The following is a 26,475-nucleotide window of genomic DNA, read 5'->3' as shown; positions in this document are numbered from 1 at the left end:
TGAGTGTGCAGGATGTGCCACAGATGACTCTGGAGAAATGGGACAAGGGACAATGACTGTTGGACTCTGGGGAGCCTGGCTTTGCCCAGTATACAACAGGGTAGAGGAAGGCAGGCAGTGCCAGGCTGTGGGGTGCCTGGGGAGGAGGTGAAGGGGTGTGGTCCTGAGCAGGCCGGGGGACAGAACAGGGGCAGAGTTGAGAGGGTTTAGATGGAAGTGACCTGGTGCCAGAGGAGGTGTGAAGGTGGCAGGATGGTGATGCCATGGGGTCTGGCTTGGGTTGCTGAGTGGAAGGTGAAGTCTTTCACTCACCAAGGTGGCAGCCTTGGAGAGGAGCAGGTTTGAGAGCAAGACAATGAGTTCAGTTTTGCTTTTAAGATAAGACCTGAAACATGTACATTGGAGGGGCCATCAGGTTGGGAGAGGTGTTTGAAGGCCTCTTTCAAAGCAGAGCTGGGGGTAGGGGGTTGGAGCCAGCTGTGCTCAGATTGCACCAGCTCCTGAGAGCTGATTGTTACATTTTCTGGAATTTTATGAGGCAGTAGTTAAACCTAGGTATTATTAAAAAAATAAATTGTATAAAATAAAATTACAATTAGATTGATTATATTGAAAACAAAGATAACTACTCAAAATTCATCACTTCCTAAGAATTTTACATTTTATTATTTATGCTTTTAAGATTATTTACGTCTGTTATGTCTGTGGAAATAATCTATAATGTGTTACTGTGCTTTTCTTCCCCTCTGCTTTCAGTGACATCATATTAATAGCTTGAAATTGGTCATGGCGGAAATATTTACACTATGGAAGTTGGCAAATCCCACAAATCAAGGCTTGATTTATTGTTTGTTGACTGTCTAGGCTTAAGAAAGTTATAGAGAAAATGTTAATAATGCACATTAAACTTAAATGTATGTTGTGCCTGTAGCCACTGCATGGTGAATGGCACAGAAACCTGGAGCAAAAGTTCTTCCAGTGCCCCAAAACTATGATCTCGTTCAGTGAAGATGTTGCTCACATCATTGACAAACAAGCGAAGTTCCAACATGTATCTTCATTGTGTCACTTTTTTCTTACTAGTTGCCACAAACAAAACTATCAACCAGCATTTACACAGGAACTCCACTCATTTATCAATTGTTATAGGCTGGTTATGGGTCCTGCAGGTTGCTAAAAATCAATGAAGCATTTGTAAGAGTCAGTTTGCCCTAAGCAACTTACAATAAAGAGTACTGTATATTTTATTATTATTTGTAGATTGCTAAACATCCTTTATGTCAATAAAATTTATAACACACTCATATATGTATTATTTTCTCTGCCATGTAGGATGCCAGCCATCTTCTAAGAGTGAGAGGCAGAGAAGAAGCAGGGCGCTGAGGTGGATGAGGGACAAAGAGGAGGGACCTGTGAGGACAAGGCTGACTCAGAAAGACCTGAGACGACAACAGCATCATAACCGTGAGAGCTATAAGCCGGGGGTGCAAACCAGGTTCTGGCCCTGGGCCAAGCCCCGAGGTAAGGATTTGCTTTGTTAATCTGCTGGGACAATCCTAGGTGGAACCCAGGGCTTGGAGAGGTTAAATCCTTTGTCCACGGCCCACAGCCAGTTAGTGGCTGAGTCAGGATTCGAACTCAGGTAGCCTGGCTCTGTTGACAAGGCAGGAGCTGGCAGAGCAGCCCCTTTCTCCTCTGCAAAGCCCCTCAGACTGTGGACACTGGATCTGCTCCAGGTCAGAGATCCAGAGGGCAGGTGTGGCCACGTGCCAAGGACTTGAAGAAGGCATGAAAAGGGCTGGCAAAGCTGCCTCCCACCTCTGGTCCCTACCTGGTGTCCACCTCCCAGCACATTCCTCCCACTACTCCACAGGGTCTACGAGCTAATAATATGAATCGGGGCTTGCATTTAAAACACATCTTTGTTATTTTATTTTCAAAAAATTCATTCTTATTGTATTTTTTAAAAGTAAAATACATGACAGATTGGAAATTTACAAAATTGGTGCTTCTCCCTAGAACATTTGAGAAGCACCGTGCTAACCCACCCTCTGCCACACTGCTCCTGCTGGAAGCCCTAGTGGTCCCCTCGGGCTGCAGCAGAGGCTTCAGATGGTGGGTGGGGATCAACCTGTGGGTTGGGAGTGTAATTTAGTCTGTCATTACCAGCATTAAATAAAGAAAAAGAAGTGGAGTGAAATAGAAAATATCGGAGTACAATGCATGTAGTAAATATATTTTGTTTCAGCTATATATAAAAATAAGTATACACTAATATATTAAACACATAATATATAATGTATTAATATTAAATATAGGACATAGAATTACATAATATACTAATATTAAATATATAATATATAAATATATTAAATATACACTTATATATTTATAGATAAGTATAAATAAGTACATGTATCTAATATGTATAAATATATTAAATATACACTTATATATTTATAGATAAGTATATATATCTCTAACATAATGCATATGTGTGCTGGAGTATGATGAGGAATACTATGATCACAGTAAAGAAAAATTTAATTGCCACTAGTATACTGGAAAAGACAGCACAGCCGAGCTTGACATTCACAGCCACACAGGAGAGAGGGGTTGCTGAGGAAGAACAGGCAGCGCTTCCAGGGAAAGGCCAGTGAGCTGGGCTTGGAGGACGGCAGGTTATGGGTGAGCAGAGGGAAGGACATGAGCGAAGACCCAGAAAGACCACAACTTTCACGCCTAGATGGTCCGGCGCTCCAGCTCAGAATGGGCCTGGACCTGGCCTCCGGGAGCTTGCAGGTGGCATGAGGATTGCAGTCCCTGTGATGGCACCTTAGAGGAGGGAGCCCCTTAGTTTGCTGGAGAAATCAAGGGAGACTTCCCGGAGATGGGGACACTTTAGCTGACCTCTGAGGGAAGAGTTGGGGTTCGCCATGAGAACAGGGGTGTGGGGAAGGCTAGTCTGGCCAAGTGAGTGGCTTGTGAAAAGGCAAAAGAAAGCCTGTCACGTTTTGGTAAATATGAGCCATTTAGCATAGGCGGAGCATGAACTAGGGAGGAGGCCTCAAGTGCCATCTTGAGAGTCAGGACTTGATTTTTGGGATGAGGAGCTGCGGAGGAATGTTGAACAGAAGAATGGCATGAGCAGACTTACATCTCAGGACTCCGGCTGCCCTGGGGAGAGTGGATTAATGGGGAGGGGCCAGGAGGCAGGGAGACCTGCCGAATGACTGGCGCAATAGTAGAGCCTGAACTGGGGTAGTGGGGATGCAGAGGGAGGGGAGGAGGGAGAGAGACGCAGGAGGGAGAGCCCGCAGAAGGTGGCCACCCATCAGTCATTGCCTGAGGCAGCGAGGGGAGGAAAACCGGCTCCATGGTGGTGCCTTTTCCCCAGATGAGGAACATAGGAGGCAGAGAGGGTCCAGGGAGAAAACACTTTCAACGCTGAAAGTGGCACTTGTAGGTGGACGTGGCAGTGGGCAGCTGGAGCAGAGGAGCGAGGTTAGGCCAGGGGGACAGACTGGGGAGAGTGCAGAATGAGAGAAAGCCCATGAAAGACTGAGGGGAGTGGTCCTTCTGTTTTCTAAATTTTTTAAAATTGTATTTTTCAGTTACACTGTACATTCTATATTATTTTGTGTTAGTTTCAGGTGTACAGCATAGTGTTTAGGTGGTCACTTTACAGAGCGGTCCCCCTGATATTTCCAGGACCAACCTGGCAGTTTTAGGTTCAGAGCAAAACTGAGCAGAAGACAGAGATTTCCCATATGCCCTTGGTTAAAAACTTTTTAATTTGGAAATAACTTTAAGCTTACAGAAAATTGCAAGAACAAGTTTCTTTATTTTTAAATACTGTTTTTCTTATTAAAGAATATATTCTCTGAATGTATAGAGAAGAAAATTGAGATCATTCATGATTCTACCATCTGAAAATCAGTACTGTCATTATTTTGGTGTATTTCCTTCCAGTTTTTTTCCTATACTTACACACGTATTTTTAACTGGACTATTTTATCCAGAGACTGATCCCACCCTCCAGAGCCCCCCTGTCTGCGTGTCCATACATGGCTCAGTGCTGTGGCCTGCACCCCCAAATCCCTCCCCAGAGAGTCTGCTCTGTGAGCAACAATGTATCCCCTTTTGTGGTTTGTGGTGCCCTTTCTCCCTGGATTCAGTGCTCATGCAGGTTTTCCCTCTAACATTAGTTTCACCTTTGGTTTTCTTAGGTAATATTGGCTGACTTCTGGTGGGACAACTTGCCCAATGCTCCTTGGGTCACTGTCTTGCCCACGTCCCACACTTATCTCTCTGTGTGAGTCTGTCTCCCCACTCACCTGGGGACTCTGGAGGGTGGGGCTCAGGGCTGACTCACCGCCCAACATGAGGCAGAGTTGGCCCTAGAAATATGTACGGAATCAAATCAGCCCACTTACTTAGCATGGCCCATCCATCTGTGCTTCAGACTCTCGGAGTGCCTTATACTAATTTACAGCCACCAGCATGGTGTCTGGCACACAGTAGATGCTCAATAAATGTTTATTAGTGCTGCTACCAATAATCTGAAGATTTTAATGCATGGGAGCTGTTTTTTCCTTCTGCCCTTTCCTGCCTCCCCCTGCTTCTCCTGGGTGGTGGAGGAGAGAGACCACTTTGACATGCCAGAGGGAAGGGGCCCTGCTTTGTCCCCCATCTTCTATAGTTAGGAGCAAAGCTAAGTTGGCAATGGATTCAAAAGAAACAGTTCCCAGTGCTGAAGCTATTTTATATGTTTGCATTGCTCACAATACCAGTTATCATTAGCAGCAATTAAAACTATTTCAGGATTAGTTCAAAGCTGCCTTTGAGGTATTTTAAGTTGCACAAAAGTCTCCCATGTGTCTAGAGCCAAGTTCCCTGGTGTCATTAGAAGCCCACTTGTATTTGGAGAATACCCAGTCTGTATATTTTGATCATCTCAACATTTTGTAAATTTCAGGAGTGTTTGTCAGAAGTGGGTTAATGTCCGCAGAGCTGTTTCAATTGTCTTAAAAGTCCCACTTCCAACCTTAATTAAGTGGGAGGGAGAGGAGGCGGTGGCTCTGCATAGGGTCTTCCCTTAGAACAGTCCCTCTGGGTGGGCAGACCCCGGGGCCTCGGGGCCCACAGGGAGCCTGGCAGAAACCAGAGCAGAGAGGCAGGAGGGCCTGGTCTAGGGTGGGGGCATCAGGAATTGGGAAGGAGGCGGAAGGCCGGTGTGCAGGGCTGGGCTGTGAGGAGAGGAGTGGGGAGACTTCAGAACACCTTAGGTAATCTTCAGATTTGATTGAAAGATAAAAACAGGGAAAGAACTGGTTTTGGCAATTGGACTGCTAGGGAGTTAGTCAGCAACTTGTTCTTACTCTCGGTTGGCCTTGGCCCTGACCCTGGGCCTGGAGGGCTGGCAGTGGCATTGGGGCCCGGGATTACTGCCCCCTAAACACCTCCAGGACCCTCTGGGGCCACGATTGGCACCAAGCATCTCGCTACCTGCTGACCCAGGGTGCAATTGGGCTGAGCTGGGCTGCTTTGGGTGGGAGTTCTGAACTGGGTGGCAACTCAGATGTGAGGAAAGCTTCTGAAAGAGTGGAGAACTGCGGAAGGGCCTGCCAGCAGGACGGCCTGTGTCAGTGAGGCTGCAGCAGAGACCAGGAAGGGACCAGTTAAGACAAAGCTGTCTTGCCCAAGTGCCTTTGGTGGTGACTGACATGACCGCTGGGTCGTTTCTGCTTGGGAATAGCAGCATTGGTTGTCTGCAGGTTTGTGGTTTGGGAATAAGGAACCTGCTGCTGCCCTGGGCTTTCCCACACGCCTGGCTTTAGTCAGAGCTCACCCAGACTCCACTGAGCTCTGATCTGCATCCCTAAGATTTTTGTACATAAGTCACCTCTTTGCTCCTCTTTCCAGCTTGAAGACCTGAGGCCATAACCGCTGGAAGAAGCCATGGCCCTGCTCCTGGGAGAGGTGCCATCAGCCCTAGACACCCACACACTCACACCAACCCTGGGGCTGGGGCCTCGGGACAGGCTGGGGCGGGGGTTGTGCAGGAAAGTGGGGCCTTGCTCGTGGCATCGAGTGCCCAGAAATGGCAACAGTGGAGGACATCCTGTCCTTGGCCCCACAATGTGGGAGGGCAGAAGGCAGGATGACCCACTTTCAAAGTGGCGTGGCTGTGACCGGGGCTGCTTCAAGTGGTCAGCCTGCATATACATGTTAGTCTTAAATTCTTCAAAACTGGGCAGTTAAACATCTGTATCCTGTTTTCATTGGCTTGTAAGCCATGGTGATGGGGACCTGCCTAGTTTTCTGAGCCAGCAAGTGTGCCCAGAGGCTAATAAACAGCAGGTGCCTCCAGTAAATATGATTTTAATACTCAGTGTAAATGTGTGTGCAAGTAAATATGTAAAATGAAATGTAGCAGCTGAAGTCTATATGCAAGTTACACAATGTCTTAGCTGATTGAACTGAGAACTGTAGTGACTGTGTGTGTTATACGTATGCACAGTGTGTATAGTAGTGGGGAGTGTGTTTTCGTAGACAGTGTATCTGTGTGCGGTGTGTGGTAATGAGTGTGCGTCTATGTGTATCTGTTTGTGTTGTGTGTGTATGTGTGTGTAAAGGAAGTCCCCATCAGGTTGGTTGGAGACAAAACCAGCTACATAATTTACAGGGCCTGGTGCAAAACAAAAGTGTGGGGTCTTTATTCATAATTACTGGAAATTTCAAGGCAGCAACAGAAGAGCAGCAGACCAAGCCTTGGCCTTCCTGAGTGAGAGCCCTGTGCGAATGCACAGGTCAGATGCCCATGAAGCCAACCCTGGTTGGAGAGAGTGCACCTCCTGTCTCCCTTCGGCCTTTCTTTGCTGTTTTAAAAAGTCTTTGAATCCCCCTTCGCTCTCTCCACATCCAGCTCACATGGTGACCTCGACCTTGGGAGTGTGGGGCATTCTGAGCCTGGGGAGGAGCTGCAGCAGCTGACCTGTCTCTGTGGGACTTGCTGCACCTTGCTTGACCCTCCCTCTGTTTCAGCCTGGGCCTCACTGGAGCACCCAAAGCCATAACGTCTCTTGGCTCTTTGCTCAGATGATCTCCTGAGAATGTCCAGGTTGTCCCCTCCCAGCCCACCCTGCATCACCGGGCCCTGCCCTCCATCCTCAGGACTTGAAGCCTTCAGGCTCCTCCCCGGTATCTGGTGCCTTTTGTGCTCCTAGAAATCATCAGGCAGCAGAAATAGTCCAGAGAAGGAGGCCCATGGTTTCCAGTTGTATCCTCACTGCCCACCAAGTGCTTCAGTGCTCTAGGACAGGGGCTCTAATGGGAGGAGGGGGGAGTGGCCAACGGGGGCTGGAAGCCGGGCCGCTTTGGGCTGGCAGAGTCCACAGCCTTGAAATCTCAGTGAGGGGGTGTGGAGGGTGGGGACTCCCTCAGTCCTTCCTGTTTACTGTCCTGATTTACCTCCTCTCGGGTTAAGTACCGTGTGCAGAACATACTCAGGAGATGGGTAATAATGAGGGTGTTCCCTCCCCAATACCTATACTTGTCAATAATTAGCCATGATTTCCGAGGTTCTGGGAGGAGACACCTGGTCTGCCCCAGCTGGTTTAGAAATTGCTATGCAATTTTCAGGTCCCTGAGTGGTTTTGGGGTGTTAACACGTGTGGGCATCTCCCAAGGGTTAAGGGAGCTTGAGAACTTACTTCACCCTATTTCTGATCCTAGCCAGAGACTGACTAGTCCCTAAACTCAGCCTGTTCCAGTTCTCCTAGTAACAACCAGCCTCCGTGTGCTTCTGTCTTATGGATCCCAGATGGGACTGTGTGAACCAGCCTGGGGGACCTCCCTGAGGAAGGCCCCCTACCTCAAGTCAAGAGACCCAAAAGTGTAAAGGTTGTGAGGAGCGTGGGGCAAGTTAGGCTAGAGAGGGGATTTCAGACAAGTGGTCAGCAGGATTGGAGATTGCTAGAAACTTGTTAGCCACTTGTCATGGGGCTTTTTCCACCGGGGATGGAGGGGTGGTGGGGAGAGGAGAGAATGAGAACAAGTTCCCCATGCAGGGGTGTGATGATAAATTGGATTTCCAGAGGTGGGGGGGGGGGGAAGTCCTGATTTAGAATTTGCCAATTTCTGTGGTATAAATACTCCCACAAAGCTACCAGTTGGTTTAACAACTGGCTCAGGAAATTCTTGACTATGTAACAGTCAGCTCTTTCTCACTGCTCATTAGATCACTGTTCCCATCAGAGGCCATCAACTGCACAAGCTCCCAAGCCCTAGCTGTACACCTTTCTGAGCCCAGCATGCCCACTTCCCAAATTTTATTTACAAAATACCCTTCTCCATGCATTGGACAGCTTGGGGCCTAAAGCAAGTCATCCACCATTCAAGCTCCCTCTGCTTCAGAACCTAAAGGAGGGTGGGCTGCTCTGCCTCACAGGTTGTCATGATGCTCACTAAGGTGATGGATATGAAATTATTTTGCCAAAGTGAACACCAAACCCAACCAAGTGAAGTGCCACAACCCAAGTTCTAGTGACTGCCTCCTACTAGTTCAGAGCAATGGGGAGATCTGACTTCAGTATCACCACAGTGGTTTGAAGAGCCACAGTTTGGGGCATCTAGCAGTCCTAATCCGCCAACTGACAAGCCACCCCACCTCTCGCCTCCCTTGGTCACATGTCAGCCTCCTCACTCATTCTCACTTCCAGAGGACCAGGTGTGTGGGGGTAACAAATACCAGGGAGCCAGGAAGCCAATAGGTCATGTCCCTGGGCCACAGAACAACGCCCATCCCAGGGGCTGGGAGACTATCCACAGAAGTCCACCTGCAGAAGGGGCTTCCTGGTCTTGCAGGTGGCAGGGACATTTCTCTGGGTGCAGGATTTTTATTATGCAATCTTCTCAGAGACCCATCTGCCCTTGACACCTTCCCAGTGACTTCATTTCCCCCTTCTCTGGGCTCCTGGAATGGCACGACAGCCCCACCTTAGCCTGGCAGCTGTGGTGAGAGGTGTTGACCCAGCTGCCTCTCTGCTGGCTCACTGTGTCAGGTAGAAGGGGCTGAGACAGTAGCAGGGACTGAGGGTCTTTCGACATGGTTGGGAACCTTGGGACCATCCCAAGGCAGGATTGGGGCCAGGGTCCCCTGGGATTCAGCCAGGTACTAGGTGATGGTTGGTACATGGAGCCAGGGAGGAACAGGCTATGGGCCAGGAGAAACAGCCCAGAACCACAGGTATGCCACTGGTTCTTGCTCTTCTCCTGTCTTAATCTCTCCAGTTTGGGGAGAGTGCTCAGCCAGGCCTGGTGTCCAGCAGAGAGCACCTGCTGACCCCAGAATAAGTTTCTATGGGGGCTGGAGACAGTCACAACTGCCTCATATGCGTGAGCCTCACACCCTTGTTCATTGCAGGAGACAGGCTGGTAAACAAACCAACACAGCACATGGCAACACACACTCAACTGGGAGTGAGCACACTTGTGAGGGGCAGGGTAGAAGGCTCCATGGAAGGGGTGTCATTTGAATGAGGTCATAAGAGTGAGTTCCCCCAACAGTCCCAATCTCCCTGCATAGGCCTAAGTCAGGCCCCTGCCCTGAGACTCACAGATCCACCTTCTGGGCATCCATGGGGTGGCCTGGGGTGACCCAGTGTGGCCCTGCACCTCCAGCAGGAGGTCGCGCAGCCAACCTCCTCCAGCCAAAGCTTCACCAACATGGCAGACTTTCCCCCATTCACAATAAATGGGAGTAAAATTCCCTGGCTGCTCTTTTTATAAATGATTGGAGGGGGGAGGACTGCAGTCCTGGGGAAGGGGCTCTTAGGTTCCTGGAAGGTGAGAGGGGCCATTGGGAGGAGACAACGCATGTGGTGCCCCCAGAGCTGGAGCTGGACCTGGACCTGGAGCTAGACTCGGACCCTGGCTTCCGGCTTCCCGCTCCCGGGGTTCACTCCCAGAGTTCAAGATCGGCACCAGCCCACTTCAGGGACTTAATGAGGGCACAAGGGCTGAGGCCTACCCTGGAAGAGTGCTGACTCTGAATTAGATGTGATATGAGGGAAAATTACTGCAGTAATTGAGTTCATGCTTTGTGTGTACGTGTGTGTGTGTGTGTGTGTGTGTCCCATCATTTAGAAACTATTTCTGTGCATTCTTGACTTTGTGACCCTCTTCTATCTCCCTGTCTGGGGAATCTTATGGGATTCCACACTTGGCTCAGAAGGTATGAGAAACACCTACCCCATGCCTCACACATAGTAGGAGCGCAATTAATGTAAGCTCCCTTCCTTTAACCACTCAAAGTGGTCACTTGGGGCTGAGGGCAAAGGGCTTCCTGGTCTAGAGGATGATGGGCCTCTGATCCCTGCCTCTCCTTCCTTCTCCAGCTGAGGACAAACCCCTGGATGTCCTAAGGTCTTCTGTGTCTTCATGTGTTATTCTGGGACAGAGTCTGGGGAGGGTACCTTAGTAGGCCCCCTCTGACTGAGACTGGCCTTTCTTGCAACATGGGCTGGCCTGTGCCAGTCTCATGGATGGATGCAGAGGGTGAGGCACTGATCCTGCTTGTCAGGCAGGATGCTGGCAGGAGGGCAGGACAAGCAGGGGCGGAGCTTCCAGAACAAAGGAGAATGGGGAGCCCTGGGGCCCCGGCTAGGCATCAAAAAGGCTCTGCAGAGTGAGAGGCCTCAGTAGCCACCTCTGCACCCAGCAGTTCATCAGCCAACGCTCACCTGGTCCCTTCTGCCTGCCCCAGGCCGGGCACCTGAGCAACATCCTGTTTAGAGAGGCCTGTTCTCCAGCGTGATTGCGCCGGCACTGCTCTGTGGCTTTCTCTACTTGGTGTGGGTTGCTGCTGCAGTTCCAGAGGACAGCAGAGGGATGGCCGGGAGCGGAGCCAGGAGCCAGGGAGGCCGCCGAGAGCATGCCTTCATCCCAGAACCTTTTGATGGAGCCAATATAGCTCCCCAACTCTGGCTGCACCGCTTTGAGGTCATCAACGACCTCAACCATTGGGACCATGCCACCCAGCTAAGGTTCCTGAAAGAATCCCTCAGGGGAGATGCCCTCAAGGTCTACGATGGACTCAGTCCTGAGGACCGGGGGGACTATAGTGCTGTGAAAGAGGCCCTGCTGAAGACCTTCGGGGGGCCCGGAGCTGCCCACAGCCACCTGCCCAAGGAGATCGTCTTTGCCAACAGCATGGGTAAGGGCTACTACCTCAAAGGGAAAATTGGCAAAGTGCCTGTGAGGTTCCTGGTGGACTCCGGGGCCCAGGTCTCAGTGGTCCACCCAAGTTTGTGGGAGGAGGTCACCGATGGGGACTTGGACACCCTTCGGCCCTTTGAGAATGTGGTAAAAGTGGCCAATGGGGCGGAAATGAAGATCCTGGGCATCTGGGATACGGTGGTGTCACTGGGCAAACTAAAGCTCAAGGCAGAGTTCCTGGTGGCCAACGCCAGTGCTGAGGAAGCCATCATCGGCACCGACGTGCTCCAGGACCACAACGCCGTCCTGGACTTCGAGCACCGCACGTGTACCCTGAAAGGGAAGAAGTTCCGCCTCCTGCCTGTTGGAGGGACCCTGGAAGATGAGTTTGACCTGGAGCTCATAGAGGAGGAGCCCTCGGAGGAGGGGCGGCAGCAGCCCTCCTATTGAAAAGCCCCCATTTCCTTACCCCCCCAAATATTGGTGGAAGGTCCACCTGGTGGATGGGGAAGGGCAGGTCCTCAGGGGGTGACTGGGCTTGGCCAACCCTCTAAAATCAACTCTTTCCCTCCTCTACTCATCCCCCTCCTCCCTCTGCAGGGGCCTTAATCTGCCCCTGGTAGGGGAGGCTTCCTTTGAAACGGCACAAGTGAAGGAGTCAGGCTGGCTTTCCGAGAGGGAGAGAGGGTCCTCACGGTTGCCAAGCTGCTGTTGGTGGCAGATACTCAAAGGCTGGAAGAAGGTTCCATGAAGGCTAGAAATGACTGTCTTTGAGAGAGGACTAGAGGACCTCGTAGCTCCCCTGAGACATGGCTGGATATCCTTCAGGTCTGTGCAGCCTGAATCAGCTGGGCTGGCTTCTGGCTGCAGGGTCCTCACAGCTCCCTTGGGTGAGGGTCACAGTTGCTCAGGGATTCTTCCCTGTTGGGTCTTTCCACCTGCACAATGTATATTTCCTCCTGTCATTTGCCTTGAAACCCACAGAGCCTTGTGCCAATAACTCATTACTTCCAAACCCAATAAAGATTGACTCATGGCAAAACAACATCATGTGTTGATTGGGGATGAATGGGAGGGATGTGAGAGGGTGAGGAAAACAGGGTGTAAATGTCAAAGAGAAGGAAGATTCCAGTGTTTACCGGGTGCCTACCCGGATATAGGAGAATATATAGACGGTGACTATGTATTTGGGACTTCATGACAGCCTCGACTTCAAATATCTCGACTTATTTCCCCATAATTCCTGCCACCGTTTTTAATTGAGTCATAATTCCTCTAATCACTTCAAACTATAATATTATAGCATCTAAATTTCCCTTTATACCAAAAAGTGATCCTAAAGTTATTTGTGAGGTGTCTTGATTGGGGATTGGAAGTTTACCATTCTTGTAAACAGATGGGAAGGGATCTGCCTGGCAAGTAGTTTCCTACAGCTGCCTGGGAGCCAGGCTTGGAGGCAGATGCAAGGCCAGGGGACAAGTTTTGGCCTGCATGGGCCACACCAGGGCGTTCTGGAGGACAGAGGATGTGGGGAGAGCAGGGGGCCCTGATGGTGGGAGGACAGCTTCTTCCTGGAGGGACTTGGAAAGAGCCTGATATTGGAGAGGCAGGATGGAGTGGGGGGAGACACTCCCAGATCTGGGAACGGGGTGTCCATCTCTTCTAGGGTCCACTCACAGTCTGCTTCCAAATGCCTGCCTCTTTCTCTGGAACTGAGCAGGGCAGGAATCTGAAAACCCCCAGTCAAAAGACTGAGGGTACAAAGCTTTGAGAGCTTTCAGTGGGAGGTGGGAAGGGCCATCCTCCCCTCATGAGGGTTCAATGAGCCTGTGCTGGAGGTTTCCACCTGGACATCTCCGAGACAAGCAGGCTGCCCGAACAGGTGAGTATCACTTGGCCCTGGACCTCTTGAAGCTGATCTGAGCAGAGAGCTGCTGCTCCCCCCTTGAATTCCAGCTGATTCTATGGAAACGGAGGCACCTGCTCAGCCCCTTAGCCTCCTGATTACTGCAGCGGGGCCCTGGGCATCCAAACATCTTCATAGGAATTAGCTCCTCAGCCCCAGGGAACTTTGGGTGGTGGGCGGGGCTGCACCAGGGGAAGTCTTTTCCCAGGAAAGAGAGGCCTGGAGGAGGGGTGGGCCCATCAGGAAGCCTCGAAGTGGAGCTGGAACCAGAGAAGGAGGTAGGAGAACCGGGGAAGGAGGTGCTCTCCTGTCCCCCACCCCGTCTCCCTTCTCAAATTTGGTTTTCAACCTCTAACAAAAGCTGCTTGTCTCCTAGGCCAAACCCTCCCCTGAGGGGACAACCCAGGTGGCACCTCCCTGTGACCTATTTCCTTTAGGTCCTTCAGCTCCTAGCCACGTGCTGGGCGGAGGGAGAGAGGATGGGGAGAGGGTGGGTGGGGAAGCAGGCAGGGGCACGGCGCGGGCACAGGGAATTGGGTGCCAGGCCAGAATTCCGGGGCAGCTTCCAAGTTGTCCTCTCCCTGCCCTTCCCCACTCACGGCAGGCTGGTGAACAAGAACAGGCGGCCTGCGTCCCAGATGCAGAGGCCTTTGCTCCCTGTTCTGAAGGAGGAACCTGTCTGGGCCACCAGGTTCTCAGCCAGCTCTCCCCTGAGGAACGCATGGGCTGGGCCCCAGCTGGGCCCCGCGTGAGGAGCCCCCGTGGGGGAAGGAGCTCAGTGGTGGTTCTTACCTAGAGCACCGTGGGTCTCATCCGAGTGAGGCAAGACAGGCGCTGTGTGTGTGAGGTCAGTGGTGCAAACGTGTGGGGGGCAGCCTGGGCTGCGGGATGGTGAACGCCACCCTCCCAGGAGCAGAGTGTCGGGAGAGCCCTGGAGAGCGGCCAGGGTGCGTGTCGGCCACGTCGGGGAGGGCGGCTGCCTGGGGGAGGCGTCAGGGCTTGACTTGCACGCGCGTGCCTGAAGCGTGGAAGACCAGAGGGCCCATCTGGCTTCCAGGGGAGGCGGGGGGAGGCTGCAGAGCCCAGCTTGGGCGCCGGGGCAGTGTCCCCAGTGAGTGTGCATTTGAGATGGAGGGAGGGAGGAGACAGGCAGGCATCAGTGTGAGGGTCTAACCCTGGCTGCACGTCGGAACCCGGGAGGAGCGATGAGGGCTGGCCCCTCAGGTGGTCCTCAGGCAGCCGGGCTCCAGCAGCCCCGGTCAGACCCAGGTGTAGCGACCTCGTTGTGAACCAAAGGGTGGTCCAGGGTCACAGGGAGGCAGCATGAGCACCAGCTGGGGGTGGTTAAAAACCGCGCCTCATCCTCACCGGCCAGCACCCGCACCCGCACCCGCAGGTGGTTCCCATGCGCACGAACGTCTGGAAAGCCCTGGCCTAGAACATTCTGATCCCTCTAGTGAACGGGCAACTCATGGCCCTACAAGACCCCTCTTCTCTAGTGACCACCACACACCAAATGCCTCCCAGTCCCCCCCAGAGTGCTAGATAATTTCTCATGCTTTTATCCAGCAAACATACATTTTTAAACTTTTGTTTTGAAATAATTTCAGACGTACAGAAAAATTGGAGGAGACGTACAAAGAATGTCCATATACGTTTAACCTAGTTTTCCCCAATATTAACATTTTACCAATTAACATTATCATTCAATCTCCGTCTCTTTTTCCCCTGTATATGTATATAAACGGTTTGAAAATTGCAAAATGATAAACGTTTACTAAATGCTTTAGTGTTTATTTCCTTTAAAAGGAAGGAATCCTCTTATGTAACCAGAATACAGTGATCAAAATCAGGACATTAGCATTGGTATAATAGTTATAACCTAATCTGTAGAGTGCATTGCATTTTTCCAATTAACCCATTAATCTTTATAGCAAAAGGAACCAATTGTTTTCTGATCCAGGATCCAATCCAGCCACACAATGCATTCAGTTGTCACATTGCTTTAGTCTCCTTTAATCTGAACAGATCCTCAACCTGCCTGTCTTTCATGACCTTGACATTTATGAACAGACCTGGTCACTTATTTTGAACAATATGAACCTACATTTGGGTGACTCCGATGTTTTCTCATTCTCAGATTCAGGTTGTGCATTTCTGGCAGGAATACCAGAAGCTACGTGTCCTTCTCAGTGTCTCACATCAGGAGGCACAGAATTTCATGACAGAATAAATGCCTATTTATTGTATTACTGGTGATTTAACTTTAACCAGTTGGACAAAGTGGTGTCTTCCAGGTTCCTCCAATGTAAACTGTTTTTTCCTGTGTAATTAATGAATGTCTTCTGGGTTGATACTATGGGAAATGTATATTATATATAAAATATATAGGTAGCCTGTTTCTCATAGGACTGTCACCCACTAGATCCATCGATGATCCTTGCCTGCAATGGTGACCTTTTAGTTCTGCCCCTCCACATTTATTAGCTGGCACTCAACTCTAAAGAAAAGCCTTCCCTTCCTGTCTATTTCTTTATTATTTATAGCATTGTAGACTCACAGACTTATTTTATTCAATCATTTATACTCTGCTACTATTGTTGTTTATTCTGATGTTCAAATTGCTTCAGATTTGGCCTCAGAAGCCTCTTCAAAAAGGCTCCTGACTTCTTGGGACATGTCCCTGTCATAATCTGAGCCCTTCCTTATTTTCTGTCACAAGATGTTCCAGGTTCATTTTGTTCCTCCCTTGCACCAGCCCAGGAATCAACCGTTCCTCCCAAGAGCTCTGGTTCTTTTTGGTAGAGCCTGATACGCAGAGACCAGGGTCTGGGTGTTAGGTGTGCTCATTGCTACTGGGGTGTCATGACTTCTCAGTCCTCTCAGTGGTCAGAGCGAAGACAAACACACATAGTACATCTGCGTATGTTTTTATATCTATCACTCTGTGTATTAAAAATCTGAATTCATACTGATACCTCCAATTCCAACCCAGCACCATGGGGACTATCCTAACCTTCCCCCTCTCCATGTCTGTAACTTCTTTCCCCAAGAATGAGAAACCTGGCTCCAGGTTACCTATTGGCTCCGTTCTAGAACACCCAGGAAGCAGTTTCAGAATGCTAACCCATATGCCTATGAAAAACACACCTAGAAGCAACCAGTTACTAATCCCTCCTCAGTGCCAGCTGTGGGTGGTCCTTGTCAGCAAATAAGAAGCGTAAATTATGAAATCAGACTGCAGTCACCCTAAGAAGTGCTAAGGCTCGCAGCTGTGCAAGGCTTTGGGTGCCAGTCTGAAGGTATTACCTTATCTTGAGGACACAATGTGCCCATCGGGAGGCCAGCTGGAGTCAGAGACCAAAGGCCACAGTCATCTCCTGGCAATGTTGAGGGAGTGGCCAGTCTCCATGCCCCAGAGAGGTGACCTGGACTGCCCACCTGGTCCTCAGCCACTGAGGACACACAGAGGCAGCTGTCAGCTGACACCGCCACACATTCCAGTCCCATCAGTCACCGCCCTATCCCGAGTCCCCTGTTGCCAAGCAACCCAGGGTGATAAATGTGGCTTCCCTGGCTGGGCTGCAAGGAGGGCAAACTCTGATCAGGCCACTCTGACCATCAACTCCACCCAGCTGTTCTCCTCGTGGGTTTGTAAATTGGCTCAAGCTCTGATTGCTCGGATAAGGTGGGCCAGCCTCCCCCAAGCCCAGGCTGGGGTGAATTCTCCAAGGCACGTGTTGCCTGTTGGACTTGCGTGGGGCCAGGCTTGGCCTGCTCAGCCTCTCAGCTCCTCTTATAGTGTCTTCCTGCCTGGGAAATATGTGAGGTGGGCCCTGGCTTCTAGAGATTTAGTCTGAAGAGCCAGGCTTGGTGCTGTGTCCCTGCCCATCTGTGCAAGAGCACAGGGAGGGAGGGCCACATGCTGGGGTCAGAAGGACTCCACAGAGGAGATCTTTAAGCTGAGTTTTGAGACACAAGTGGTCATTTCCCAAGAAGAGGTGGGAGAGATAGAGAAAAGTTAGGAAAGGGAGCAAGGTCGAGCAGGGCTGGTGCACGCTAACAGGGTGACTGGGGAGAGGAACACAGGGCCAAGTGTGGAGGATACTGAATGACCTTTGAGGAAACTCCCAAAGGCCAGAGAGAGCCGATGTTACATTTCTTCAGCTCTAAGAGGCACTCGATTAAAAAGTACATTATAAGTTTAATAATATTTTTTTGAGAAAGAAAAAAATAAATCTTGTAACATAAATGTATGTACCAATGGTACATCCTGATTTAAGAAGCAGTAAAACGTGTGGGAGAGGCGGTGGTGGGAGTGGGTCTGAAAGTACAGAGAATACTTGACTTCGGCTCAGGTTCCGAGTCAGTCCCATGCAGGTGCCTGCTGGGTGGTGCTGGAAAGGACTCGGGGGCTGCGTTCAGCCGCGGCCAGCAAGATGCCAGGATTGACTGGAGGTGTCTGCCCTGGGAGCGGGCATGGGAGTGAGCCCTGCTCCTCTGCTGTGTGTAGTCAGGGCCTTCGTCCCTAGGGGAGCCAGGAAGGGTTGTAGGCAGGGAAGTGACATGCAGACATCTGCATTTGTAACGCCTCTGAGCCTCAGTTCACAGACTCAGTGAGGTGTCATTTTAAGATGATTTTTCCAAATTAAAGCTAATTATGTCCAACTCCGAGTCCCCATTCAGCCAACCTGTTGAGACAGTCACTCAGTCTTTCTGGGGGGACTCCCTGCTCTGGATTGGGAAAAGGTCCCAGAATCTTATGCAACATCTGGGGTGGGGATGAAGGTGGGGGGCTGGAAGTCATGGGTGCCCAGGCGCGCTCTTGCCATGGAGAGGCCCACATTCCTGTCCACACGAGCCCTTCAGGACATGTGGCTGTGCTGCTTTGGGTGGTGGGGCATTAAAAGCCCAGATTTCACGTCCTGCCTCCCTAGCGACACCAGGCAGCTCCTTGCTGTGATGTCCTGCCGCTTCCTCAGGCTGAGGCTGCTGAGTGGCGTGTGAATGCCTGTTCTCTCCAGGACTGACCACCATCCATCCCGTCCAGCCGGGTCCGTCTTCCTTGTCTCCTCTTACACACCCCAAGGCCACCCCCACCTCCCCGTCCAGGGCCCTCGAACAGAGTCTCACCGTGGGTTTAGGCAGGGACAAAAGATGGGGAAGAAAAGTGTCATATCTTATAGGCAACACTGGCTTGGCTCAGTGACGTAAGAGTGCCCTGAAAGGCCAGGCTACTTACCGAGATGGAAGAATCGGGAGCCAAAGCACACAGTGGTATTGTCCTGTCCGGCGGCCCGGGGAGGGGACCCGGAACGAGACCGGATGGAGGAAGTGGTCTGGTGAGGATTCTGTGCTGGCCCAGGGGCAGGCTCAGGAGGCTCCGTGGGGAAGGGGACTGATTCTGTAGGTAACAGGAAGGGGAACCAACAGGACCTGGGGACATCAATTATGGGATGTGAGAGAGGGACAAGTCTAAGGCAGCAGTTCTCACTGGGGAGGGTTTTGCCCCCAGGCCACACTCAACAATGGGGACATTTTTGGTTGTCATAACTTGGCGTGGCCATGCTGTTGGCATCTAGTGGGTAGAGGTCAGAGATGCTACTGACCCTCCCACAATGCGCAGGTTGCCCTCCACCACACCACTGCCAACACATAATTCTCCAGCCCCAAATATCAGTCGTGCAGAGGCTGAGAAACTGGCCTCAGGTGACGTGCAGGTTGCTGATTTGGCATTTTTTCCCTAAGTCTCACAGATCTCCTGCAATGTCAGTTTTATCCCATTTAACAGATGGGAAAACTGAAACCCGGGGAGGTCAGTCTGCCCAACAGTCAATTGCGGAGATGGTCAGTGCTGAACTGAGGTTGGAGTTTAAGCCAACCTGACTCAGAATGTTCAGTTTAGTCTGCTGGAGCAGCCTGGACAAAGATTTGGTCAAAACGAATGTAGATTGTTTTCAGCTATTATAAATAGAGCAAGGCAGGACAGAGTGGGGAAAACAAATTTGAAAGGATCTAACAGGTCTTGTTTAAGCAGTGTATAAGGTACTTATAAAACTCACGAACATGGAGACATTCATTGTTATTTTACCAATTTATGAAAATAAAAAGTTCATAAAAATCATCAACCAAGGAGAGGAAACACAGTTGACTGAAAATAAACCAGGAGAAAAAAACCCCTAAAACCTCCACAAAATTCCAGATCCTTTTCTTTGACTGTTATTTACTGTTGCTTGGTTAATTTTTTCATCATTTAAATTCCTTTTGGTGTTTTTTGTTTTGCTTTGTTATTTTTTTACAAAAGCAATGCGTGCTCACTTTAGGAAAACCAGAAAGTGAGGTCAACCCAATTATGTATATAAATAACCTTCACAAAGCACGTGGCACCCTCACCCTCCTTGGGTCAAACATGGCATATTTTTGCAGACCTTTCTCTTTAGACATTCACACGGATGTATTTTCCTTCATTCTTTCTCTTTCACTCGCTCATTTTCTCTTTTTTTTCCTTTTTAGCAAAAATAGGGTTATGTAGTACTTTGTGTTTTGTAAACACCCGTACTCGATTGAACCAGTCCCCCGCTTTGGACAGTTTGCTGTTGGAGACCTCCCAGCACAGTAGCGAAAAGGAAGGGACCGCGTTCACGCCGCACACGATAGCCAGACACAGCCGCGCGGTGGGATCCCGTTTGTACACGATCCCCAAACGAGCAGGCGGAGCTAAGCCACAGTGCCCGGAAGGGCAGGCGCAGGGGGCAAAGTTACAAGGGCAGGGCGGCGGCGAGGCCGTGGCAGGAGGGGCGCCCGGGGCCACCCGGGGCCACGGTGCCTGCCTTCCAGACGGGCTGTGTCCACTTGGTGTGATAAAACTCGCAAAGCAGCACATTGGTCTCCTATGCACTTTAATCTATGTGCATGACATTGCACAGTATGTTTTAAGAAAAGAACAGAATTAAAATAATTGGCTGAAATATTAACTGGAAACTTAAAGCAGAAAGTAAAACTAATTTAAGAAAACTACTTGAAAAGGCACAAAAGGATGTACTCCACCCCCGTGCCACATCAAAATCCCGATGCTTACCCCTGGCGGTGTGGCTCGGGTGCGCATCCTCCTGCGCACCAGAGGTTGCTGGTTCGAGTCCCAGTCAGGGCACATGCCCAGGTGGTGGGCTCGGTCCCTGGTAGGGGGCATGCAGGAGGCAGCCGATCAATGTTCCACTCTCACACTGTTGTTTCTCTTTTTCTCTCCCTCTCCCTTCTTTTTTTTTTTTTGTTAAATGTAGTTGTGTTTAGTTTTTAAATATCTTTATTGATTTCAGAGAGAGAAAGGGAGAAGGGGAGAGAGAGAGAGAAACATCAATGAAGAGAGAGTCATTGATCTGCTGCCTCCTGCAAGCCCCCTGCTGGGGATCGAGCCCGAAACCGGGGCCTGTGGCCTGACTGGGAATCAAACCGGGATCTCCAGGGTCATAGGTCAGTGCTCAAGTGCTGAGCCATGACGGCCAGGCTCCCTCTCCCTTCTTAAAAAAAAATCCCAATGTTAAAACATAACATGGAATATAATTTTAGACCAAATTGTCCTTTGGGCTGAATTGCCAACGCCCCGCCCCCACCACTTGCTCTCAACCAGATTGTTTTCTATCAGGTAGCTTTTGATTTTGACCAGTCCCCTGGATTGCGCTAAAGCCCACACATTTTCGGGGCCCTTGCTGTGGCGCTTTCCCGCAGCCCTGGTGCCAATCAGGTCCTTAATTTGCAGTAAAACCTCACTCACTTTGTTTTACCATCTTCCCTTGGGGCATGTGACATCCGAGACTATTCTACCCCAGCTCTGAGCCTGAAGTCTGTCTCTGCCTCTCACCCTCCCCCCCCCCCAATGTGTGTCGCTGAGCACCCAGCATGTACCGGGCACTGTTCTAGGTTCTGGGACAGCTCCATTTTTACATCAAACAGACAAAATTGCAATGTCATGTGGTAGTGAGAAAAAGGAATCAGGGCCGGGGGATAGTGGGTAGGGTATGGGGTATGTATGATCCTATACAAAGGGACTTGGGCCTGTGGATAAGGTGACATTTGTGCAGAGACCTGAGCGAAGTGAGGGAATAGCCATAAAGGTGTCAAGGGGAAGGCATTCCAATGAAAGGAGTAACATGTGCAAAGGCCCTGGGTGTCTGGGAACATCCTGGGGGCCAGGGTGGCTGGGGCCAAGTGTGTGAGGGGTCGGGTGATAGGCCACCGCCTCAGGGAGAGTGGCCAGGGCCAGATCAAGTCCCCACTTGCCACCAAAGCCACTCAACTGCTCTGCTGAGCAGGTGGAGTTCCACAGGAAGGTTTTGTGTCAAGGAAGGCTGGGACCTGGTGACTGTTTTCAAAGGATCTTATGGCGCTTGGGAAGAACCTGGGGGTGGGGAAGGGGGAGCAGAGCCAGGGAGGAAGCAGGGAGACCAGCTCGGGCTTCGCTGAGGCCCAGGGCTGCCCAGAGCTCCGTCCGGTGGCCCCTCTTTCACTCTCATTTGCTTTCTGGCCTCTGCCTGAGGCACAGAGGGGCTTCCCTTGGCGGTGGCCCCTTCGCTCTGCAGACTCAGCGTGGAGCCCTTTTTCTCTTTGACCCACTGGCTGTAAACAGCCCCCTGCCCCCCCTCCATTCACAGCCAAGTACAGGAGCCTGCTCTTGTCTGTGTCCAAGGTGCACCCTCCCTTCAGCCCATCAATCACATTTCGGGTCCTGATTCCGTCAGGCGACTGGGTGCCACCTTGCCACCTCAGGGCCACCCCAGGTGTGGGGAATGTGCCATCCATACCTGACTCCAAATTACTGTATTCATGTAATGAGACAGGGTTGGGGACAGTGGCCCAGTCATGCCACTGGACACCTTGCAGATCGACCAGAGTCCACTAATTTAATTTTGGTGGGGCAATAAGAAATTTGTTAATAAAATGCTGAAATTTGCAAGTCACTTTCCTTTTTAAAACATTCATCAGAACAGAGTCCAGGCTAGTCCTGTAAAATTGTTATTCTCATTTCTTTGCAATCCAGGGCACTTGCTTGAGTTGGGGAGGAAGGGTGGTGTTCCTTCCGCTTCTGACAGGTGACTCAGACCCAGGCCCCCTCTGCCGCTGTCTCAGGCCTCTGCAGAAACCCCCAGGGAGCCTGATTCCTCTAGACAGTCAGTCGGGATTACCTTCAGCCCTGAGGCAGCTCACTTCCAGTCTTTGGCAAATTTGTTTCCAGTTCTTAAACAAACCCACACTCATCTTTCCTCTCTACACTCTCAACTCCAATGAACTCACTCTTGCTTAGTCAACCTCACTACCCTCTGCTTGCAAAAGAAAAGACCAGAGAGTTTTAATTACACACAGGCAGCACTCATACAACCACGTCTTCCTTGTTCTCTACAAAGGTGGATTTGAAATGACTTCCAAAAGTACGTACATTAAAATCGGAAACAATTTAAATAAAAATCTAGATCAGAGAATAGGCTAGGGGGAATTTAGGACACAAATATACAAATCACAGAGTCTCATATAATTACTAAAGGTGAGGTGTGAATTTGGCTGAGCTTCCTGGCAGCCAAAGCAAGAAGAGAAAAAGGATCCATTTAATGATTCACTGTTTCCCCGAGGAAACACACACCCACTCATCAGGGAAAGCAACGGGATTCCTGGGCTGAGTTCTGAAAGGTGGTTTTGCCCAACATTAAAGGATCTTGGTGTGATGAAGAGAAAGCGGAGCCTCACCAGGTCCCATCCTGATCATCCGTTTCCACTGATGCCTCTTCCGGGCCCTGAGTTGTTCCATGCCCGGTGCTGGTCTGCACTTAACTGGCAGCTGCTTTGAGCAAAGCTTTTAACTGCAAAGTTGCAGAGACTGGTCACAACCTCTGTAGTTACTCAGAGTTTACACTTGAAGTGTGGTGTCTTTGTTGATTGTCTGGCTAGAGCTCTAGCTACTATTGTTCTGAATTTTCTTTCTGTTGGAAAGATACACGCAAATGCTGGGACTTCAGGCACCTCCCTCACTTTGGGTGAAATACTTGCAAGATGTAGGCATTTTAGCAAGGTCTCGCTCTCCTCTTTGAGATTCTCCCAGCTGCCCTGCCAGGCTGGAGGGGTTTTTGGGTTTGTTTTGATTTTCTGAACACCACCTAGAGGAGGCACCACCTGACAAATGTCCCCTTCCCCACTCTTGGCCATGTTCTGTCCCTGAGTCACCCTCTTCTCTGCTCCCCCTTTCAGTTTAACCACTTCCTGCCCACTATTGTCTAAATGGCATAGTCAGGATGACATATGTGAACACTCCCCTACCGTCTAGTGTCATTTCCCTTCAGGCTGATTAATGGTCTGAATGTCAGAATTTTGTCTCTAGAAATCTAAGCTACAGTCCTGCCAGGGCTCCCACTCTTCTCCTTATTGGTAAAATCATCCTAATTGCTCAGATGTGTTGAATGCTTCCTGAGTGTCAGGCGCTGGGCTAGACTTTCTTTAATCCCCTATCTCACTAATCCCCCCAAAGCCCTGGGAGGTAAGTACATTTAGCCCTCTGGATGCACAAGTTTTATATCGTGAATTTAACCAACCAATATAAAAAATATTCTTAAAAAGAAACCCCAGAAAGTTCTAAAAAGCAGATTTTGAATTTGCCATGTGCTAAACACTACCCTGAGTCCCCGCAGATGAAGAGGTGTGTGGGCACACCCTGCTGCAGCCTGCATGCAAATGTAGGTTCTAAGACTATGCAAACACTAGGCCGTTTTATATAAGGGACTGGAACATTCTTGGATTTTGGTGTCTGAGGGTAAGGGTGTCCTGGAACCAACCCCCTCGGATACGGAGGGACGACTGTACCATCCTCACTTTACAGAGCAGGAAAATAGAGCCCAGGCCCCTTCCCGGGTCACCCAGAGTGTAAAGGGTGGAGTCGGCGTTGGTCCTTGGATCCATCTGATTAGTCTCTGTGCTCGACCAGCACCCAGGACCCCTTCCCCGGTGGCTGAAGGGCGTGGCAGCCATGCGCCCTCTCCCCAGGGCCTCTCATTCCGCTTGGCCAGCTCGCTCGTGTTTGTTGATCAGAATGAGCTCCAGTGCTTTATGATAAAGCATCTCCTACCTTCTGGGAGTATCAGCAAGGCAAGGCAAGAGTTTGTCACACATTCTGTTTTTAACCAAACGACCATTCTAGCAGATGGATGTTGGGTCTCCCATCCCTGCTGGCCACTCTGCAGGGCTGGGGACGGTCCCCAGGTGTTACCCAGCCTGGCGTCTGGGTGGCCAACAGGGTTGGTGGGCTGGTGTTTCCCCCTTTCCTCTGCCCCACAGGCTCTCCCAGGTGTCTCCCCTGCCGGGCCCATGGATTCCCTAACGGCAGACGCGTCCTGACCCAGAGCTTTCTACCTGGACTCTCATTACATACCTTTGCCCCCCGGTGTGGCCAGGAGCACCCTATAAAAGGCTCCTCCCTCTTCTTCCAGGGCCTCAGTGAACCTCTTCTGCCCCCAGTTCCCCAGCTCTGTCTTGTCCTTGGGGCCATACTCTTTGCCTCTATGCTGGCTCTTGCCTCAGTTGTCCCATTAAATCCTGAGCCTGCCTCCATGCACATCAAGGGAGGCTCTCAGAAGCTCCAGGCTGGCAGAGCCTGTCCTGTCTGCTGACAGGTCAGCCACACTCTCCACCACGCAGCTTTTTTCCCTCTGGGCAACATGTTCACCTCTAGTCAGCAGTCAGCAGCCCCAGCCACCTGACTGGTCTCCACAAGGACGCTCCATGTGGGACAGAGTGGGCAGATACCTGCCGCCCAATTAGTGCCGAGCCCTGAACGATGCTTCCTGTGGAGCCCCTGCCTGAGCGGCCCTCGGTCACGGGGAGCCCAATGTTCCTAATTGATGGGAAGGCACAAGAAAGCAATGGGAATAAGAAGCTGCTGTTCCAGAGACTCTTGGCAGAGAGCCTGACGTGTCCCTCCTCATCTAGGTCACAGTGACATCTAAGAGGTAGACCAAAGTGCCACTTGATAACGGGGATGCCAAGGCCTAGGTGGAAGTTGTTAGTAAATGCTGGTTGAATAAGCAGTGATGTCACAGGGTCGACAACCAAAAGATGTGGTGTAGAAAGAGTGTCTTCAATCCCTGGACAGGATGCCTTCCCCCAGGAGCATACTGGGTGGTGGCCACAGACCCCCTGGAGGTTCAGGAGTCTGGGTTATTCCTCCCCATCGTCGGGGAGGGGAGACATGATAGAGGGAAGCGCGATGACTTAGCAGTGACAATCCACAAGTGTCCGGTGCGTTCGCAATTTCTGCCCCATTAACTGAAACCGAAGGCCCCTCGATGGGAAGTGAGTAGCTGCATTCAAAGGCTTAAAAAAGAAAGTTGCTCTCCATGGAAAATTGATTACAGTTGGACGCAGCTCTTGCAGAAATGGAGGCAAAGGAATGGGGCTTGAGTCAGAGCTCGCTGTCTCTGTGGGCTTAGAGCAAAAGGCCTCACCTCTCTCTTCCTGCGTCATCACCATCTATGAAACAGGGACCTTGATGGCAGCCCCCTCCCCCACCCTGGGGCTGGTAAGAGAGGTCAGGGAGGAACCCAGCACTCAGCACATGTGAGTTGCCCATTATTGTGACCTGGCCCCATATAGCATAATGAAGGACACTCTTCACCCGGCAACTGTGGACAAACAAAGTCAGGAAACGTTGGAATAGAATTTGTCAGCTTGGGGGGAGGCTGTCTGTAAGCAAGAGCTGTCCTAATTATCTGTGGTTCAAAGCTTCCCCTCCTCAGCCACAGTAAGCGGGGCTCCTGACACCGTGGGAGAACAGAGCTTTCTTCCACGCTGCTGACAATTCACTCTTTGGTAGCTTCCATCTGGAGCCTGTCCAGAGGTGGATCCTGGGATCATATCCTAGACAGGCCAGCACAGGGCCTCTGCTTTTTGGAGAAAGCGAGAGTTAGGCCACTTTCCCCAAGTGGAAGTACCAGGGAGATCCCTTTTCATAAGACCCGCAGACTCCATGCCACATAGTTAACTTCGAGGGTGCCATAAAAACCTTCCAAAAATTTCAGGCAGTTTTTAGAATAAGCAGTCACTGGTCAAGAAGGAGAATGACATCTTTTTCCTTCCTCTTGACTCTAACCAAGTGCTCTCTTGGGGGAGCAAGAAGAGTCGGGGCAGGATGGTGCGCTGGGCTCAGCACACCTCCTGGGCCCAGGGCAGGAGCTCAGTCGGTCACCTCAGGACAGCTCCAGACAGCAGGGTTTTATGTGGTGGTTCCTTGGCATGTCTTCGGCTGTATGACCGAGACCGGCACAGCCCAGGTGTTAAATGAATTAATAAATTTAAATTAACTGAGGGGGTTAATA

General features: G+C 50.7%; 2 protein-coding genes across 8 annotated transcripts in view; both read left to right on the top strand.

Annotated features, from left to right (window-relative positions):
• The window catches only part of LOC107529293 (aspartic peptidase retroviral like 1), a 136,041-nt gene that overhangs the window by 89,446 nt on the left and 20,120 nt on the right, over positions 1-26,475 (top strand). For 5 of the 7 annotated variants that reach the window (XR_015715529.1, XR_015715528.1, XR_015715527.1 and 2 more), the window contains 2 exons: positions 1,333-1,521; positions 10,401-10,614. Coding sequence is in view for 2 of the 7 variants with exons in the window: in XM_087823614.1 (XP_087679740.1) it covers positions 1,333-1,521; positions 5,926-5,930 (194 nt within the window). In the remaining 5 variants the exon portion in view is untranslated. Of the gene's footprint in view, positions 1-1,332; positions 1,522-5,925; positions 5,984-10,400; positions 10,615-26,475 lie in introns of those variants that run through there. The other 2 variants (XM_087823614.1, XM_087823613.1) reach the window with 2 other exon arrangements.
• Positions 10,620-12,252, top strand: ASPRV1 (aspartic peptidase retroviral like 1). The gene has a single exon (XM_087823612.1). The coding sequence runs from the start codon at positions 10,894-10,896 to the stop codon at positions 11,668-11,670; it is 777 nt and encodes a 258-aa protein (XP_087679738.1). The 5' UTR covers positions 10,620-10,893; the 3' UTR covers positions 11,671-12,252.

This window comes from Miniopterus natalensis, chromosome 13 (assembly GCF_054644295.1).
Source record: "Miniopterus natalensis isolate mMinNat1 chromosome 13, mMinNat1.hap1, whole genome shotgun sequence".
Lineage (NCBI taxonomy): Eukaryota > Metazoa > Chordata > Mammalia > Chiroptera > Miniopteridae > Miniopterus > Miniopterus natalensis.
The sequence above is the reverse complement of the archived record's forward strand: the minus strand, read 5'-3'. Positions and strand labels throughout refer to the sequence as shown.